Source organism: Strix aluco, chromosome 2, assembly GCF_031877795.1.
Source record: "Strix aluco isolate bStrAlu1 chromosome 2, bStrAlu1.hap1, whole genome shotgun sequence".
In the NCBI taxonomy this organism is placed as follows: domain Eukaryota; kingdom Metazoa; phylum Chordata; class Aves; order Strigiformes; family Strigidae; genus Strix; species Strix aluco.
In genome coordinates this window covers 125,506,133-125,527,551 of record NC_133932.1, presented here as the reverse complement: position 1 = coordinate 125,527,551, position 21,419 = coordinate 125,506,133, and the positions used below count along the sequence as shown (strand labels likewise).

Sequence of the window (21,419 nt, the reverse complement as noted above, 5' to 3'; positions counted from 1 at the left end):
TAGGTTCACAACGAAATGTCCACTGGAACACGTAAAATGAATGTTCACCAGACCACACTAGGGTCCAGTGCTTCGGCTGGGTTGCAGTTTCATTTCAGTTATTTGTAACAATACAACCCAAAGGCCACCCCAGTTGCTGCTACAGCAGTACTGAACTAAGGGCAAAAAAGGATTTTTCCCACACCCTACAAGCGAGGTAAGGATTTTTTTTCCCTCTCCAAAGACAATGTGGTCAGAGGAATGTTTAGAAGAACTATACTTTTCTGGCAGATGTACCCTTTCTCCTTCAGATCTCTTAAATTCATAGTTTTCAGCATAAGATCAGATGCCTGGGAGTCGACAGATTACTTCTTAGGGTCAAAAGGCAACTAAGAAAAGCAAGGTTTCTATTTGCTGTATTGGGTCTGCGGATTTCCTTGAAATAATGTGGGTTCACCAGCTGGAATAGGTTGAAGAGTAGCGTGCTGAGCAGCCTGTTGGAAAGCCAGAAGCTGGAGGAAAGTCATGGAAAAGAATTTCAGATTTTAAACTTTTGTCCCCCCTGAGCAATATCTGCATTTCCAGGCTAAATATTAGCAAATGCATCTCTTCACGATGTACTTTTGCCATGAAATAGGCAAACAGAAACTTCCCTCATTCCTTACATCCAGTCCATAGAAACTGCTGGTGAATCATAAACAAAGTGGGTGGTAAAGGAAAGAAGACAGAAATGTAACAGTCTGCATTGGATCTGCTATCCGTGAGTAATAAGGGCAGTTACAGATAAAAAAATGTTTATCCCTTGCAATTACTAAGTGTACCTTTCATCTTGATCACAAAACTTTGGTAATGAGATTATGCCGTTTGGCTGTGAAAAACATCATTTTAGCTCTACAGTATCCTCTCCCCAAGGATCTGTGCAAACATTACCTCAAACATCAAACATGCATATTTTAATGAACTGTATTAGTCTGCCTTCTATTAAACTACAGTTCAAAACACAAGTGTTAATGAGTTCTCCCCATTTCCGACAAAATAAAAATAACTAGGAAAAAAATTACTTTTTGCTGACAGGGGGGTTGAAATGATTTGTGTTTAACAAGTCAAACAAAGCTAGTCTTATTTTTACATTCATTTTTACTGTACAGCTTGGGGGATGAAGCTTAGTGCTGCCATCACTGAAGCCTTCCTGATTTTCCCCTGTAGGGACTGGCCAGTTTGCTGTGCTGTGTGTGCAGGTAGAACTCTGCCCTGTCATAGCACCCTGCAAAGTGTAAGTGGGTTTCAGTGCAATTACTTTGGATTTGCACCCAGGTGTAAATGAGAGAAACACCCAAGCACCGGAAGGAGCAAGCAGCAGTTTGGGGCATATTTGCTGTGGTGCAAGGGCAGGGACACCAGGCAGATCTGCCGGCCTCACCCCATGCAATGCTCCCTGCATCGGCTGGCAAGCGCCGAGCTGCAACTCCATCCTTACAAACAGGCTGTCAGAAATGCAGGGTCGTTCCTGCTATCTGCTCTGACTGCTCACAGCAGCTTCCTCTGTTCCTTCCAAACTAGGATGCAGTCCCAAGGGGGAGCTGAGGCATCTCATTTTTGGCAAAGAACCTCATTCCCATGAAAGTAAGCACAGCTTTTACACCACCGTTTAATAACATGGCAACATTCTCATGCATTAGACTCATTTCCTTGCTGCCATGACTTGAGAAATAAATATTGCCGTAAAGCAAGCTTCTGGAAAGCGAAGCAGTTTCTCAAGCTTGCCTTCTCCTCGGAGACGATGTTTTAAAAAATACTCACACATACTTTTGTCCACACTGTTTAGTATCATTGCAGACTTTGTACCCTTTCACAGTATACACCAGACAACATCAACCAGCTTATCTAGAGAGGAAAGATTTCTGAAAAGCAACTTCAGTTTATGTGAGCAGGACTGAGGCTGCACTCACATTCACTTAGCCTTGGCTGCAACAGAAGTGGGTGTGAAAATGTGACTGGAGTTGTACAACAGCATAGCCCTAGGACAGAAGGCAGTGGGTGTGTGTGCAAAGTTTTGTCCTGGTCAAACCTCATAGCCAAAAGCAGAAAGAGCTCACATGGATAAAGAAAAAATATTGCAGCAGTCTAACCTGGGCTTAAAAGACTGTGCCCACTGACTGTGCTCCGAGTTGCAGTTTGAAAGCAGCCTGGGAAATACCAGGCTGAGGTGGTTACATAGTCTATGCCAGCTGCCCAGGTCTACTTCTTCTCCACCTGTGCCAAAACAGGATGGTTTGAGACCAAGCTCTTGATGCTCGTTGCTAGTTGTGTAAGGGCCCGGACTGTACTCAGACTGGCCCCACAGCTGAGCTCATGCCTGCCTGTACATCACCCTGACGGGGGCTTCCACTGCATCTGCCTTCAGCTCTCCAGAGTGAAATGAGCCATGGCATCATCGCCCTCCTGCCACCACCACACATCACACCCCATCTCCTGGGCACCTCCTGGGGGTCAGAGTCATTCATTCCCTGGAGGTCCCTGTATCTCCATTGACTGCTGAGGTAATGAGGATTGTAAGTGTAAGCGAGAAGTATAATTTTTAGATAAGTATAGTCCAGTGAGGCAGCTGGGAACCTGAGTGATTAGCAGGTAAAATTCTTCCTCCAGGGCTTTTATATCATATTCCCTGAAATGCAGGAAATGCCAAAAGAGACCTTCACTTGTGGAGATGAAAAAGCACTGCGTTAAGGTTCCTACAGCACCAGACTTTTCTGTCACCATTACAGTGTATTAACAATTTTTAGTGATTTTTATATGTATGGCATATAAAATTAACAAACATAATTTATTACCCTCTCACACTGTAGCTGAATGTTTTACACAGAGGACCTATTCATCACTCTCTAACTAGTGCAAACAAACAGGGTTCCACAGTGTTGATTGATGGATATATCAGGTTTCTTTACTGCTGCTGCTGCTCATACTGCTCTTGAATTAATAACTTGGAGTTTACTTTGCACATTGTTGTCTCTTTTTTTAAAGAGCATTTGGAACACCTAAAGCCTGATTCTTATTAACACTAAGTCCCTGTTATACCAAAGTGGCCTGAATATGTAATTAAATTTTTCTTTGATTAAAGGCTCCTTTCTACGGTCATAATGATATGAAGGGGATCTCAACCTGAATAAGAATCAGACACAAAATTTTTGCTTAGGAACTTGCAATAGCGGGGAGGAGTAAACAAGTTTTGTTGTCACTATTTCCACAGATCAGCCTAGCAATCAGCAGAAGTCTTTTGAACATAACGTAAAAAGCAGGCAATAGTGTTATGGGAGCTTTACATACCCTGCTTGAAAGGGAACCTGCAATAATTAGTTTAGAAATCTAATTGCCTTCTTTTTTTTGCAAGAAACTTTTGGAAGTGAGCAAGGCTTGTACCTTGACACTATTGCTCTTGGCTTCTCCATGAAATGCTGTTCCAATTTGGATCAGTTATAAATGGCTGAAAATCACCATTTCCCTTCCATTGCTTGTGTTCCTCAGGACATTTCTGCCACCCTGTGAAAGCGATCATTAAACTTGCCTTGAAGGCAGCAACAGGAGGAGCACATACACCAGTAGAAACTGCTGGAGGGTGCTAAGCTCTCCTAGAGCTGACATGTTTAAAAAAACCCTTTCCAAGAGGCATAGCTCACGATCACATCGCTGTGCCTGCTCTCAGAGTTGAAAAGTTAACAGGAGATCCACTTTCACAAGCCCTGGAGCTGCTGGGCCAAGTCAAGCGAAGACTAGTCAACGGGCAAAAATACTGCTGCAATGAGGGGCTGGTAGGTTAGGTGATCCTAAACTTCATTGGGGAAGACACGACTAAGATGAATTCCCCCAAACTGGGCACCATTTCTGGTGTTTGTATTAATAACCTTTTCTGCTATGATCAAGTAGCATTATTTCTGTGACTCCAAACAGAACTGTGTGTTACAGTGGTCACCTTCAGAGTGACCAAGAGGAGATATTCAGAGATGGACTATAGGAACAGAGCCACTATAGGCTGGGACTGCGTTCAATATATGTTTCAGCTTTGTCATTTAGGCATTTTGAGTGCAACTTTGCATCTACATCATGCTGTCTGGCTACCCTTCACAAATATTTTTTCTGAATTTGCCCAACTCCAGTTTTGAATCCATGCTCACTTTTGGTACCCACAATGTTGGGCAGCAAAGATGCCTGTAGAAAATGCTCCCTGCTGTTAGGTGTAAGATGCCTTCTTCTTGCCTGTTTTACTGCCTGATGATTTTAATAGGTGCCTAGAACTTTCCTGCTAGGAGAAACAGTGATTAATTCTTCCTTGTTTGTCTTCCCCATGTCACTCATGATCTCTATCTATATCTCCTCTCTCATACCTTCTCGTTGTCTGAAAGTTGCCTGAGATGGATGCGCAGATTGCAGGTGGTGCTTGGGATGCAAACACCTAGCAGTACAGTGGCATTAACCTGTATCTGTGTGTGTGTGTGTGTGTGTGTGCGCGCGCGCTCCCCACTTCCACCACAGTGATTCCTACCATTCACTTTGCCACTTTGAGCAAACTCAGTGAGAGTACTTCTGGCAAGTGCAGACCTCATTTCCTTCTCATTCACTACAGGACTTACCCTGTGTTTCTCACAGGACCTCAGTGACACTCTGAACTGATGGACAAGAAGGGAGATCTGAGTCTGAACGAGGAACAAAAACCTGTTTTTCCCAATCTTTAAGAGTATTGTTTTGAACTCAAAATATTTTTTTACTGTTTATGTAACTTGGCAATTGTGAACAGTATTTTGATTCCCATTTAAATAAGGACAGAGTTGCCCTCTGCATTGTCATACATGAAAAAATATTTGCCTTTTGTGTAAACAGACATATATAAAGTAGTTGAGATGCAAATTCAGAAGCCTTGGTGTGAAATCAATTTCTCCTGTGATCTACATTTGAAAGTGTAGAACTTACCTTGCATCTGTTTGCCATTTTGTGAAGTGTTAAGATGCTACTCTAGTGTACATGAACTCATTTTTATCACACAGGAGTATCAACACATGCAGCCTCCCTCAGCATGGAATGTAAACATCTGAATTTTAAGACTGGTTTAAGCTATACGTATTGAAATATTAATGAAAATAAATTCTGACTGTTTTCATTTCTGAGACCTCTAAATCTTTAAAAGGAAGTTTCCTGAAAATACTCAATGACATTTGTAGGAATCTTTGCCTATCTGAATTTTTGACGGGGTAGTGCTTGGTCAAAAAAATTTAATTTGAAAAATTTATAAAACCTGCAAAGTTTATGCTAATTCTGAATCCAACACTATTTTGGAGACTACAATTAAAGCTGTAATTATGCATCTAAATAGATGTCCGGTTTTCACTGATCTACTTCATCTCTCCTTGACTCAGTCATTTTGTAGCAAGACACCTATTTAGATGCATCACATGTATTTCTAATGCTTTTTCACCAGCTGCATTAGAAAAAAGTGTTTACCTCACAGTTACAATTTTTAACCTTTACAGAACAGTTAATAGTTACTCACTTCCCAGAAGCTTTATGGATGAATTAGTGTGTAGAAAACAATTAGCATATATTACATAATTTCATTACTTCTGCTATCACTACTACCTCAATGTTCCTACTGATATGTATGCATGAACTTAATTTGGTTTAGTTTTTGCTTGTAGCATTTGCGTGGCTAAAATAACACAAAATCTGGGCATTCTACATCTTTTTTGTTCCCTGAATTTTATAGCATAATTCCAGCTCCTGCATTGTTTTGTTGCCACAAAAAGACCAGAGATGTAAGGAAAATTTGGGAAAAGCACAATAAAGAGTATCCCAAATATTTACCTTGGGGGATGCAAGAGACCAAGAGGCACATTGAAAATGTTGTTCGAGCAGACACAGGGCAGCAGTCATTCATTCGCTTGCTTCTTGCCCTGAGAGTAACATACTATGTTGTCCAGATCCATAGGCTCAAATGCAAATATCAAGACAAAGTTATCTAATTAACAGGCTCAGAATTGCCTCTGGGTTTTGTATGTTGTTTTTGTCAGGCTTGGTTTTGCATAGTAGTGTCCTGTGTTTGAAAGACTGTAATGAAGGTGATTAAAATGATTCATTAACACCGTGCCCGTTTGAGCAAACAGTCCAAACATTTCTATATTCCCTGGTATCAAGCGTGGTGATCTTCACACAAATGTCCAAAGGTCTTTTAGCCTTTTTAATTTTTTCCACAGCTTGACTTTAATTAATGATTCATGTGCAAATTTATATACAATTACTGTACCAACTGACTAGCTTTTGAATTGCTTTGGATTCTTTGGGAGGAAGAGAGGGAAAATATCCTTGGAGCTCATAACAACAGTAAAGTATGTATTTAAATGAATGCTACAATTAAATATCTGTAAGTCTACCTGGTGTTCCTAGCCATGTCATCTACTCCACTTTGCTTAGTAGTGGCCTAGACAGCTCTCCACTTGGTTCCTTCAAAGAAAGGGCCACATGAGGTGACAGCCAGAGGACTATTTTTTTTTTTGCTATGAAAGTGGAGGAGTAGAAAGGAATCCCATTTTTAAACTGAATGCCTTGCTATCGCCTATCATCTAGCATTTATTCTCAATTTTATCTTAAAAGCAATGAGGCTTTTGACCACCAGCACTCTCCCTGGGAAAGCCAAACAATTTCTCCAATTGCTGGGAATGTGCTGCTAATTTCCAGCCTAAATTTACTTATGACCATTTTCAAAGGTAGTTACTAGGTGCACTGGTTGAAAACTTATCAAAAAAACCCCAGGGGTGGATATGTTAAAGCTATGGTTTTGGACCAACATTCTCTAGATCTGCATAAATAATTTGGCTATGGACATATAAGTCCCGTTCTGAAGCTTTAAAAAGCTTAGGCTTAATAGGGAGATGAATGATTGTATCTCCACAAACCAAATTTCATTAGTATTTTCAGGTGGTGAGTCCACGCTCCAGAAAGCATTTCAGGAGGATTAATATCTGAAGATATACTTTTTATTGAAGTACATATATGGCTATGGAAAACCCTTCTGCAGAATTGCTCTCAGCGTTTCCCAGGGCCCCAGAGCTTGGTCCACAGAGAAGTGCTGCTTCTGCAAAAGGCTGCCCTTGATAGCACTTTGCATCCGAAACAAGATTTTGACAACACAGCTGTACTGAACCCATGAAGTAGATTTCATGTTTACCAAAGAGGCCTGTAATTTGTGGATCAAGAGTTATTTAAATTTATTTAAATATATTAAATATATTTATATTTTCCTATATATATTTTATATATAATATAAATAAATATATTTAAATAAATTAAATATATTAAATTTATTTAAAAATAAAATTCAGCAGAGAAAACCCTACAGAAAGAAGAGAAGATGCCAAAATCACAGACTGTGGCACGTTTGGGTCTCCTGCATCAGTGTGATGGAGACTGCTGCTTTCTCGCTGTGTTCAGCAGCCCACGTGGCTGTGAGATGTTTCTCCATGGTGTGTCAGCCCCCCAGAGCTGGGTGCTGAAGAGGAACCAGGGCTGAGAATGGACAGTCACTGGGATGGAAGTACGAAAGGAAGTGTGGGATAAAAGAAATTATAGGGATGAGGGGAAGACAGTAAAGGAGGACTTTGCACCCTCCTTGTGCCACAAGGCTGGCATTGCACAACAGGCCAAAACAAAAGAGGAATTTGGGTTTCAAGTACCTTTGACATTTTTTTAGGAAACCCTAATCAAAGACAAAAAAAGCCAGTCTGTATACTCTTGGTAGGAATATATTAGTGAAACAAGTGAGCTGGTCATGCAAACAACTTGTTGAATAGAAAGCAAACAAAGTGGGGAAAGTCAGGTAAAGTACAACAGCTATGACTGGAAATGAGACACCCAGATTGTTTTGAATTTGCTCTGGTTCAGCTGATGCAGCAGATAAACAGTTAATGCAGCCATTACAGAACAAATGCAACAATCAAAAAACAACAGGAAAAGGCCATCACTTGCCATAATGTGAGCAAAACCACTGCACTGAATGTCCTCCCTGCTGGGAAGTGGCAACACCAGATAAAAGCAAGAGGAAAAAAGAAATATTTTGGAAAAAACCTCTCCCTGCTCCAAACCTGTTTCTTCCTGCTGGAAAGTTTTGAAGTCCAGTTATTACTGTTTAGCCAGGTTTGTTACCGGGAAAAACAGAGGATGATGGAGCTGAAGAAAGGCTCAATTCTCAGCCTGTGAAATGCTCATGAGACCCACTTTAGAGTTTGTGGATCCTATGCGTAACAAGGCCCATGGACTCCGCTATAGGGAGAAAACACTGGAGAGAGACAGGCAGGTTCATACTTGGCATGCTGCAGAAAGGGTTAAAAGTGGTCAGTTCATCACTCTTCTGTGTGGTGCCTTGGAAGTTTTCACAACACCAGATGTGCAGAAAAAAAAGAAGAAAGAAAGCAAAGCGAACACTAGTAGACATCCTGGTGCCCTGGAAGCAGTTAAATTAACACCCAGCAGGGACAAATTTGCAGCTTTGGGAACAAGCTTAAAGTTAGTCTGTTTTCATTACTGGAGTGAATTTGCAAGTGTATGACAGTGAAGTATAGCCTGGGAAGGAGCAGGAGGCTTTGGATTAAGGATGGATAGCCAGAACTCACTCCCACCCTCCCTCCTCCCACCCTGTTTTTCACTCAGGCTGTGAAGCTAGCAATACTTCTGCTAATGCCTACTATGTCTTCCCATGTCTTTTACCAGTTCCAGTAGGAAAAAAAAAAGCCATTCTTTTCTTTTTTTTCCATTCTAGTTGAAACCAGACAAGACTGGAGTCACCCCAGCGAAGCCTGCTTTAGCTGGGATTGCAGATTACAGTCATTCGGAGAAATCTAGTTCTGCAATGGATAAAGTTGGATGCTTTTCTAACCAGAACCAAAGCACTAAATCCTTTAGTCATTCATCACTCACTTGGGGCCAGGCTTGCAATCACTACGAATTATAGAAAGGGCTGGAAAAAGAAAAGACTCTGAGAGTACATCTAACCCATCTTCACAGAATTACAGAAAGCTCTGAGTCTCTCTCCCTCTTACAGGTTAGAGAACAAACTGGCTCCACAGAAATATCATCTTTCTTCATTTTCACACCTCGGTAATTTCAAGTGTCTTGATATCAGTCAATCATGGGGAACTTTTCAACCAAGGTGGACTACACAACTTCTTATGAAGGCCTGAGGGGACCATTCAATCTCCATCATTCTTCTTCATGTGCATCTTTTGCAGGGCAGGAAGAAAATTCAAACCCTGGAACAGGCTTCCTAGAGAGAAGGTTGATGACCCAAGCCTGTCAGTGTTTAAGAGGCATTTTGACAATGCGCTGAATAACATGCTTTAACTTTTGGTCAGCCCTGAAGTGGTCAGGCAGTTGGAGTAGATGATCACTGTAGGTCCCTTCCAATGGAAATTTTCTTTTCTATTCTATTCTATTCTATTCTATTCTATTCTATTCTATTCTATTCTATTCTATTCTATTCTATTCTATTCTATTCTATTCTATTCTATTCTATTCTATTCTATTCTATTCTATTCTATTCTATTCTATTCTATTCATGTTGGTTATTCAATGGCTACACTTGCAGCTGGGGATGGTAGGAGAGCTGTAGGGTCCCCTGAAGGAAGAAAAGCAGAGAATGAGATGTATTCATTTTTATCCAGTGGGACTGATGGAGACTGTTGGGATGAATAGCACAGCATGAGATATGTAGTGTGTCCTTTCAGCTGGCAGTTTGAAAGGCTCGGAGTGAGGCAGGTCTGCAAAGCTGCATTTCCTGCCCTGTCCTGAAGACCTCCTGCAGATGTTTTGTGAACTACTGGCCAACAAGCCCCTTATGCCCCTTCACTTATTATTGGCATAGGATACAGAAACAGTTAGTTTTTAAGTGTTACCAGTATTCCACTCTTCCCTTTGCAAAGACCGTAGGTGCTTGTCCCCTGTGCACCAGAAGCTCCTGTTCTGCCCCATTTCCTCCCACGCTATTTCCCACTCTCCGATGCCCTGTCCTCCTCTGCCTGCAACCAGACTCTCTCTCAGCTTCCTCCTCCTGAGCTCCCAGTTCTTCTCCCTCATTCCCCCTCACCCAAACCCAATTTACACTCTGTATTACTGCCTTCCAGGCTTCTTCCTACCCTCAGACTCTCACCTTTCCTGCACTTTACTCCTTCACCACCACCTCTCCCAGTCTCTTGTCTGCACCATCACATTTGTCTTACTCTGGATCCAGTCCTACCTGTCTGTTTCTTTCCCTTGCACTAAACCTTTTGCTCCCTGACTCTTTCCTGCCCTTGGTTCCTGTTCTTCCACCCTCTGGCAGTCAATTACCCACCTTCTACTCCCTCTCTGGCCACCCCCCGTAGCTGAGGTTCCCCAGCACCAGCCACCTGAGTTGAGTTTAACAACTTGCTGCTGCTGACAGGAGCGATCCCATCTTCACTGCTTGCCTCCAGCTACATGCTCCTGCCACTTCCCTTGTGCCAGTGTTGGCTTTGTCTGACCCCACAAGCTGCAGAAAGTCACTAAAATAGGAGAAAGGCAACACAGAGAGAAAAAGGTTAGTTTTCTGCCAGTTTTGTGAGAGCACAGACAAGTGCCAGAGCTGGTGGCAGAGGAAGGAGTGGACACAGGGCTGGGGGGTGGGAGAGGACTCCTTGCCCCTAACCTTTAGATCAGCTCTGCCATCCTGTGACACCTAAGAGTGCCCAAAACCCCTGTCCTCCCCTTCCTTTGACATATTGACATGCAATTCAATGCACTGTAGTTCCAGTCTGTGCTTGTCTTGCAGGCAGAGCAGCACAGCTGGGCTCATGGACACTGGGAGTCTTCTGCAGCGATGTTATGCCCCATATATGTGTCTGGCTTAGGTACTCGGAACTGTGCCTTCCTCACTGGTTACATAGGAAACTTAAGGGGTTAACATTAAATACAGATAACTGGTAAGATGGAGAAGGATAAATATCCCTCCTTTTACCAGATTTCTACATTTTCTACTGATTCACAATCTGATGTGGACCTCACATAAATCCTCACCTCTTCCTATGAAATTGGAGAATCATTCAACGCTCATGTTTTCATAACTATGTCAAGGCTAAGTATTACTATTAAAAGACTCTATGAAAGGTGCTTGGCTTTTCAGAGAGACCAACTGCTTCAGGCACTCGGTCCCCCTCCAAATTCCAGCTGGGGCTTGACAAAGCAGAGCCTCGTCAGAGGGGACAGAGGACCATTTTTGAAGAGATGACACAAACTCAACATGACTGGCCTGTTCAATGAGGTGTGAGGCTACCCTCAAGACTCCACTCCTTCCCCATGGACAAGGTGGCAAGCAGAATCTCAGGCATAGCCTGGGCACATCCACCCATGTGTCTCAAAGTTGCAAGAGTTGGAGTTGGCAAGCTGCTGGGTGCACCTCAATGGGTTATTTACCATCTATAGGTACAAAGGGAAAAAGAGGCATCAAACACTGTTGTAACTGCTCCAGAGGTGTCCTATGGGCGACTGTGCTGGCTGTGAAGGCCCAGAGCTGTGGATGCTGTCTACAGAGAAGATTCTCAGACCAAGGGGCAAGGGGCAGCGAGGTCAAGATGAGCAGATGCAAGTTGATAGGTTCAGGCACTATCCTGGGACACAAGGATAGTGGCTCTGAGACTGACACTGGGTCTGGTTCAACTCAAAACTCTGTCAGAGGATTCCTCTGTGACAGTAAATGTATCCTTATTCAACAACTCCAGTGGATTGATTGTCATGTCTTTGAATGAGACCTTCTTTCTCTCTTTCCCAAAATACATAATAATATATAAAATATACAGTAACATTTCCTTCTTCTCAAGGTTTGGCTGACTTGCTTATTTAGATTATAAATACTTCAGGGCAAAAGCTGTCTCTTCCACTGTGTGTGTACATTACCAGAAACAGGCATACAGCAAATGAAGCAGGCAGATGGTTCTGGAATAGTTCTGTTGGAGCATCTGGCTGATTTTCTGGATCACAATCACATACAAATGGTAAATTCACCCGTGAAAATTCACATTAAATGAACATTACTAGGTCTATTGCTGTCTTAACGACAGTCATCTGTGGCCTGGGGCAGGTCTCCACCATAAAAACACCGGCAGTAAAAGTGGCTGAGTGGAGGAATAAATATTTGCCATTAAAATATTCCTTCATTTTGAACCCCTAGAGAGACAAATTACTGGGACATGCTCTTGAGGACTTCGGGGAATTAAAATAATAGGAAGACTCTAGGGAGAGAAATGGGAGCTGGGGCTTGTTAAAATTTTTTTGTTCTTTGACTTCTTGAGGTATTCGTAAATTGCCTACAAACAAGCGAAAACTTACAGGAAAAGGTTTTTCACCATGCCAGCTCCAAATGGCTGTGGAATTATATTGTTTTTCCAGGCTGCCCTTCCAAAATCCCTGCAGGAAGTTGACTCAGGGCTTGACTCTGGCCTCAGATGCACACACAGCAATAGCAGAAATCCTCACTTCAACCAGGTGAGAAGCCATTACGGACATCCCAGCTTTATTGATGAGATCACAGGTCAAGACAGACTAACTTGCTTAGTAGCAGAGAACCAGACCTGAAACATCCCTGACCCCTTTCCTCCTGGTCACCATTGCATCTTCACAGTTCCTTATCCCAGTCTTGTCCTGTTACACCTCCTTTCCTGTTAATCTAATAAGCACAAACTCATGTCCTGTCTTTCATGATGGTTCCCTACCTTACACTACCACCCCAGGTCTGTAAACTGTAAACTGTAATCTCAGCCACCAGCACTGTGGATCTACTCACCTGCCCTTTCCTCCTTGCAGTCACCATCATCTTCTCTTATGTATACACCAGGTACCTTGGCTGTCCCTCTGCTTTCCTACCCTAGCCCATGTCTTCCAGGTGGCAGTAGAGTAAAATCAGAGGACTGAAGCAGCTAGAACCCTGACTGTGCCTCCTGTCTCCAACAGCATTTTTTTTCCCCATGGCCAAGACAACTGACTGGCTCATGAAGTTCCTCCTGGATCACTGCAGTCCTCAAATCAACATCACTTAGACATGCAGGTGAGTAGAAACTGATATCCTTCAAATTCCTTCTGTAAAAGTCATCTTTTCTTTGATTCTTACAGAACCCAGATTAACACTGTCCCTTTGAGACAGGTGCCATTTTTCATCTGAGTTTATACAGTTCTTCACAGAATGACATTTTGCCCTATCAGTGGACCTTCCAGACACTTTCACAATGCTAATAAATAATGAATAAGACTTCAACTGTGCTGACACTAGTAAAGAACTCATCCAGGCAAGTGCAATGATGGTTTTTATTGGTACCTTCATGGAAGTACCTTCAAAAAGTAGTCCAAATGACACAACAGGGACTATCTCAGCTACTTCCCAGATCCCCAAATCTAGAAGCATTTGACCTAATTGGCTAATATTCTACTATTCTACCAGTGTAAATACTTTATGCAAAGAGTTCAAGAAGCCTTATGGAACTGGCAGTGTCTCTGCCTTTGAATTACAATGTTCTCAGAGACTGACTGTCCACAGTGTGATTGTTTATGTATTTCATTCAGCAAACTGAGCATTAATGATATAAGACACTACCAAGACAACTGTCCACCATGACAATACAGGAACTTAGGACATTTTCTCTCTGGTTTCGTGTTTATAAATCAGCTATGACCCTGAAATCGATGGTGGTTATTGGGACATACTCAAGTTTTTATCCAGAATATTTAATTCAGAAGCCCTTGTAGGAAGGAATGCGACCAAAATGGAGCTATCAAGAAAAGCTGTCATCCAAATATTATTTTTATAGCGAGCATTGAAAGAAAGGTCACATTGTTATTTTCTTACACTATGGAACAGTTTCTATTATTGCAGATTCCAAAAGCCTGGAATCGTTGTTATTTATGATCTAAGTCAAATTTAAGTCCTGGTTTGTATCAATTACCACAAGTCACTCTAGGTTTTCTCTCTTCATTTCACAAATATTTGCAAAATAATTCCTTCACACTTGAAAACAAAGAGGTTGCCTCACCAAAATGTGCTCTTCTTTTCTTCTTTAGTGGTAAACACAAAGGTTTAGGAAAATATTGTTTTGATATGAATCATCCAAAGAAGTCACACTTTCTTTGAGAAATTTTGGAGGCTAAATTAGAGGTGTAAGTTATTGCTCAGCAGTGAATGATAACAAGAGTTTATATATCTGCACTTTCAAAAAAGCCATCGATCTTTTGCTCCTGGTGCTTCTTCCTCATATAGCACTCTAATAGTCTGTCAGTTTAACATACACTTCTTATTAAATCCATATGGTACGCATGCTTTAAAAACAAAGGTAGAAGGCCATATCCTGCTGCTTACTATGCTGCTGTAGGTCCAATTATGCTCTCCTGAAAACAAATGAAATTACCCTGGGTTTACATTGGAGAAAATGAGAGGACAATCTGTCTCAGCATCTCTGCAGAGCTGCCAGGTTAGTTGAAATATCATATCTATCCCTTGGAGATATATTAGAGTGATGAATATATGTCAATTAAACACTGATTTTCTGGGCTTTTGAAGGGCTGGTGTAATGAAAGGGGCTCGTGAGGAGGGGTCATCTCAGCTCCTATAGCTCCTCTGAACACAAGCTCCTCACTGGTGGCACATCCCTTGGTGCAGTGCTGCACTGTGGTCCTTCCCCAGACAAATGCAGCTATGCTGTGTCCCTGGGTTACAGAGCACCTGAAAGGCCATTGGCCACATGCTGCAAAATACAAAGCCTTCCTGTGGGAGAGCAGGAGGCAAGAGGCACTTACAGGACACTCATGCTTGGAGCAGGTACTGGAGAAAGGACTGCTCAGTATTCAGTAAGAAGGGAGACTGGTTGGATTTAAAAGAGGCCTGTTAAGATCTGGTGAAGAAAATGATCTAAGGCATGCCCCAATTAGGGCAAGTAAGGGCAAAAAAGTCCCAAACTGCAACAAATCACACCACATTCCTGGGTCCTTGAAAAAAAAAAAACAGAGAAAAGAAAAAAAGAAGATGACCCCATCCTCAAAGCGATTATAAAGGATCAGAGACTAACAAGGCCCTAAACTGTGCACAAGGAAACACTGTTGTGGATTGTAGCTACATAGACAACACCAATGCTTCCAAAGCCTTAAAAATAAGGACCACTGGTTGTTTGTGTGAAGTGGGGGCTGAAACTCTTATGATGCCTTGTGTTATCCTTGGTCCCAAAGCCAAGACTGAATAGGGCACATGACCACATGTAGCAGATAGAGTGGCCTAGCTCCATTAAGGTTCCCATTCTCATGAGCTCAGCCTTCTTTCCTCCCCTCCCTTGAGTGAATAAAATTGAATAAAAAAAATTGGAGAAAAAAATCAGCTTGAAACCTCTGAGTTTAATTTGTCTTTAGGTCAAAACCAGAAGGGGATGAATAATATTTTATTTAATTGTTTTTTGACTTCTTTACATAAGACTAATGGATTTTATTGAACAAGTCTTACGGCTGATCAAAAATTTTGAAAATATGTGTGGAATTTCTTAGAGTAGTTAAAAACCTCAAGTTTTTTGTTCAGAGACCTTAAGTTGTACTTCAGAAGCATCTTTCACTGACTAGACTACATTTCTTCACAAGAGGGAAGTTAGACTTCAAACTTCTATCCAAGTCCAGTTATAGATTTTCCCCATATCAGCCCAGGTTCTGTATTGCAAACCTGATTAAACCTGTGCGGAATTTGGAGCTTCTAATTATTCCCTAAAGAAAGAGAGTGTTGAATTTCTAAGAGTTTTTTTCATGACTGTGCATATGTTGCATCCTGATAGACAATGGAAAGGTGAATCTTCCCCACAAAAATGGAGAATAAAACAAAGAAGCAAACAAACCCTTCATTCAGATCAACCTTCCAGGAAACCGAGATAATTTCCATTTTTATGACTTTTCCCTAGAGGCAAAAGACATCTAATTAGCAAATCCCACTATAAGTTTGCTCCAGTTTGACACAAAGTTAATGTGACAAGCAGAGAAATTATAAGCCTTACATTTCCAGTTAGCCAGCTTGGGCTGATAAAGCCAAGTTCAAATAATTTTTGGGGATCTTAATGCTTGGGGAGTAAAAATCGAGAGAGTGAGCTGGTTCAGCTAAAAATGTGAATTTATAGTGTTCCAGTCAGTGTTATCTGATGGCAACGTCACAGCAACCCTTTATGAATGTGCACTCACATTTCCATCAACAAAGCATTCCAGACAGTTTTGAGATGGTCCTTACAGTCCAAAATTATAATGCTATGAGGAGGAGTTGAATGACACCAAGCAGAATCAACCCTTGATTCTTCATGAAGAACTAAGGCATGAGCAAAATAAATATTAATCATGAAGTTAATTAGTAAATTATGGTAATTAATCATTCATTACTGTTAATGATGTGTAGGAATCCTCAGAGGTGGGAGACAATCCTCTAGGAGAGAAGACTGTGCAGCCTAAATGAGGTGATGTCCCCATTGCTAAAATCGGCGGGGGTTGACCCACGAGGTTGCTTTGACCTTTGTTGTCTTTATTAGAAGATAATACTAGCGGTGTCACCTCCCACTCTGATTTAATATTCAGACTAGACTCATGGGGCAAGCAAACCCTGACCAAGGGGTTGGTGGGCTCTTGCAGCTGTGCAGGCAGGAGCTAAAGGAGTCCACGGAACTCATAAATACAGCCAGGTGAACAGTTATGTTCAAACCTTTCCGAAACTCTGCAATTTATGGATCGTATTTCTACATATCATTCCAGCAGCTACAGAATGCTCTACTGAGAAAGCCCTACCTGGTTTTCTGAACTTCATCAGAGCTTTGGAACAACTGCTAAGGATCTCTAAAAGAAGCCAGTTATCTCCCTAGAGCATAGAAAAAACAGCATTCTTGCTGCAAAAGCCCTGTAATCTGTGTCTACAAAGCTTCTATGCCTCTCAGTTGTGCTGTGGGTCAGGTAGCCACATCCTGCAGACATAACTGGGGTCAGATGACAAGAAACTTTGGAAAGCTACTTGCAGAAGTCTGCAATGATAGGTAAAACTCCATCCTTGGTGTAGTATCTAAAGTTTGGCACTCAGCAAAGTTCATTTAGGACAAGTTTCCTAAGCCAAAAGATCTTGTGGCTGCACAGGTGAGAGATCCCACTACTCATGATAAATCTTGCAAGTACTACTATGGCCAAGTTGCCAAGTACCATCTTGTTGGCTTGCCTCCCTGAGCAGCCCAAGAGGACACAGAGCAAGGAGCTAACATTGCCTCAAGCAGAGTTACTCTCAGTGCTTTTATTCATTTCCAGAATGTGACCTTGCATATTTTTTTCAGAAAAATAGTGTTTGCAGAAGTCCTGCCTGTCTCCCTTGTGCTGACAGATTGCTGGAAGCTTCATCATGGCTGAATGAAGGAACTGTTAAAATTCATCTGCCTGCCAGTCTATTAAGAGAATGGGGAAATGTGTGTAAGAAGAGAGCACACAGTGGCCCAACAAGGAGAGGAACAGCCAGCAGAGACCTCCCGTAAAACAGCAAAGCTGTGCTGGCTTCTTGCCAATGCTCATTCTCAGGCATCTTCCAACAAAGCAATGTCTCCCTACCCAAAACTGCCCATAGGTTTCACTTGGTACGTCTTGCTAAGGGATTTTCTGTTGGAGAAAGTCATGGTTAGTTGGTCAGGGAATTTGAAAGAGTTAAAAGGAGAAAGGTGTGCATGCATACAACTAATTTACTTTATTTTTTTAAAAAACATCAGATTGATCACCCAAACAGTTAGAGGCAGAAACTCCAGTTCGGAATGATTCATTCACAGTGCTTCTTCTCTGGGACTTTGTGGAAGACTTAGGCTTTCACCTTTCGGTAGTTTCTTATAGCTCTTTTTCACATCCACAGATGATTTCCACACCTACATTGCTATTCCATACTTTCAAATGTGTTGACCCCAAGTCCCACCAAAACTACTCAGAGTGGCTTAAACATCCTAAGGTCAAATATGTTTTACTTGTTTTGCACCTGGTTTCCAGTTTCTGGGGTACACTGAGGTTGCATATTCAAACTTTGATTGGCAGGTCTGAAACTTGGGATACTGGTGCACAGTGACTAACTGAGCTATAACAACTGATTTTGTCAGAGAGCTGTCTCATGATAACACGGTGGGAGCTGGCCATGTGGTATATAATTGTAGACATATCTGTGGCAACCTTCACCTTCATATCTAAGCACGTATTTTATCTACAGAATATTCCCAGAAGTGTGATGGGTGTTTATAAAGCTCACAGATAAGTCTTAGTTTTTCTTTGCCAAACAGATAACAAATGTGCAAACAGTATTTTTGTCATGTCAGTCAAAAGATATCTAAAACCAGAATTTCCTAACCCTGCCTCCCTAAGGAAAACGATGGCATAAAAATTAACGTTGTAAAATACATTATCTAAGATAACATAGGAATTCATTAAAATTTTGCTATTCAAAAGAGCCTAAATTTTTGTAAGCTAAAAAACTTAGATAGGGGTCCAAAATAAGCTTGCATCTGCCCTACTTTCTCACCTTTCTGACAAGTATCTACATAATATATAGCAGTGACATATTCACTCCATTGCATTAAGAAAAAAGTGTTATGAGCATGTCTTTCTTGAAATTCTTATAAATGTACATCCATGATATACCTGAATAGGTGCTAAACATGCCATCACCAGCTCTGCGGAAGTATGTGCTGAGACAGTCATTATCTGGCACCAGTACACATCTGGAATGAGGCCAGGTTGGAAAAGCCTTTTTACTAGTCAGACCAGAATGATTCTGTAACAAATAAGGAGGAATTTGCCTTACCTGTCTATGCTGCTGAGAAACTGGATACTGCAAACCTGAGATTTGCTGGCCTTGCTGCATTTTCTGAAGCATCATTTTTTGCTGCATTGCTAGGGGTACATTAGGTGGCCTTTGAAGAGACTGGTTCGGGAGAGGCTGAGCAGGTTGCGGCTGCGGCTGTTGTTGCTGTTGCTGTGGCTGTTGCACGGGGGCTGAACCCTGTGCCTGCTGTGTGTAGTGCAGAAGGGCAGGCTTGTTTTGGGAACCCAAAACTGAAGGCATCTGCTGGTTTGTTTGCTCTGAGTTAAAGTGAAACAAAGGCTTTGTGTTGCCATGATGCTGCTCTAGTGGTGTCTGAGCGCTGTTGATAAAGTTTCTGTTGAGGTCCTGAGGCTTCTGTTGCATGATTATGTCCATGGGATTGCTCTGGGGAGTGGTTGGTTTATAAATATAGTTGTTCATCCCTTTTGACTGGTTTCCATTCACTGGTACCCCAAGCATGGCTGAGCTTTGTGGGCTGAACTGCTGCTGGCGAAAAGAAGGACTGGGGATTTTCTCTTGCACAAAGGGTCCAGGGGAAGGTCCTGATGGAGACAGAGTGGACCAGTTGGCTGTCTGGTTCTGCTGCTGCTGTTGCTGCTGAATCAAGGCATGCTGCTGCCTGTTGGCTGCGATCTGTTTGAGCTGCTGTGCATGAGACACCTCCTGCCAGTTAGGCAATGGCCGACTGGATGCAGAAGAAACCTGCGATACCTGTGTTTGACTCTGAGGCACCGAAGGGATGGGTGAAGAGGTGGACATGGCAGTGGTGGCCATAGTGAAGGCTGGACCTGTAGAAGAAGGCCTCATCTGTGGGGAGCCCACAGGAGCCTGATTCATGCCTGGTGCATATTCACTTTTTATCACCATCTTGTCCATCTGCAGAGATCTCACAGGGCCCCTCTGGCTCTGCTGCCCAAGGTCAATGTTGAATGGCTCATCTTGTTTTATTGTGGCATTTATCATATTCTCTAGCTCAAGATCACTCATTGGTGGCACTGATATATTAGTCAGTTCATTAAATAGTTCCTGAAGCTCCAGATCCATCATTTGTTCCCATGAGTCTTCTCCGTATCTGTTAGGGAACATGTTCTCATGTGATATCTGGCCATCTAAGTGTTTGCTGCAGGACATGGTTTCTCCTGGTTCTTTCTTTACCTCTTTCAAAGTCATATTAAACATGCCATTCCCACTAGCATGCGTATTGTTTGCTAGGTTGCTGGCCTTTCTTTGTGATCCTTGCCCCACAGACATAGTTCCTGACATTGACTGGCTTTGGCAATTGTTAACATGTTGTCCACCTTGTCCCACTGACATATTATCACCCACTCTTATCCTCTTAATGTCAAGGAAAGAGCTCTCTGAAACACCATTGGGTCTCTTGTTGCTGACAGGAGACAGATTTACCACCAATTTTCTCTTCAAGGAGCCTTGGAGCTGAAAGAAGCAGACACACAAAGAAATTATCATTAGATGACACCAAAGAAACAATCTGTAGTCTATTTGCTAGAAGGATCTTGAAAGGCAACAGGCAAGTAAGCACTGCTTAGTACAGAAAGATACTCTGGGCTTTCTCAGTCAATGAAACTAGGCAGAACTGTAGGAAAATATGTTGTAAGTGAGACATGTCCCTGACACCACCACCCCTGTCCTTGTAGCCACCAGCATTTTTCAAGCACTGCTGCCTCCTGTGATCACAGACCCCCTTACCCCATGGGCATGAGTGCAGGGAGGTGGCCATATCTGCCCTAGAGTTGCTCCCATGTAACTGTGCCAGTCAGATCTAAAGTATTTTTAGATAGCAGAGACTAATGCAGTCATGAAATCTGTCCTTGTGCCTATTCAGTGCTGAAAGATTTCACTCTCATTATTTTGGTATATGATCCAAAAGAACATTTTTGACTGCTGTAGAGTCCAAAGATCCTAGGAGACATTTTAATGGCACACATGAGATCCAGACATCCCGATCTCACATGGATTTATACTGGCCAGAGATGTGTACAATTAAAAATGTTAGATGTTAACTTGTTCAAAACTGAAAATGAAGCCACTGGAGCCATGTCAGGTTATGTCAGCCAAGGGTCTGGCCCATGATATACTGCCAGATTATTTTCCAGAGATGTATATTAATACATTAAGCCCTAATTGTTTATGTTCTGAAACATTTGCTATAAAACACACACTCCACGCAACACTGCTCTGAGAACTGTAACTATTTCCTTTTCCTTGAATATTTACAGCAATACTTTCATCTGCTCACGAGCTCTGTGGGCCTACCGAAGGAAAAGAGGTTCATGGCTCTGTCCTGATCTACGCTCATCTGCCATGGTTGTAGACACAAATTCCCACCCCACGCACACAAAACAAATATGTAGCCCCACAAGCTGAAAAGTTTGAACTTGGTGCATATGCCCTCAAGTAAGGTGCAGATACCCTCAAGTAGAGTTGCTTTGAACATGGTTCATAGAAAAATAGAACACTTTTAAACAAGCACAGCTGTCATATCTTTAGCTCTGTACATTAAAGGTGCGCACACCAAGCAGTGAACACGCACAAACAGCCCTCA

At 42.1% G+C, this 21,419-nt stretch overlaps 1 protein-coding gene across 1 annotated transcript in view; it reads right to left on the bottom strand.

Moving 5' to 3' along the window:
* MAML2 (mastermind like transcriptional coactivator 2) overlaps window positions 1-21,180 on the bottom strand; it is a 74,872-nt gene extending 53,692 nt beyond the window's left edge. The window contains exons 1-3 of the mRNA XM_074816739.1: window positions 21,131-21,180; window positions 20,716-20,776; window positions 18,836-20,290 (exon numbers count right to left, since the gene is read on the bottom strand). Of these exons, the coding sequence (XP_074672840.1) occupies window positions 18,836-20,290; window positions 20,716-20,776; window positions 21,131-21,180 (1,566 nt within the window). The remainder of the gene's footprint in view (window positions 1-18,835; window positions 20,291-20,715; window positions 20,777-21,130) is intronic.
* Between the last annotated feature and the right edge of the window lie 239 nt (window positions 21,181-21,419).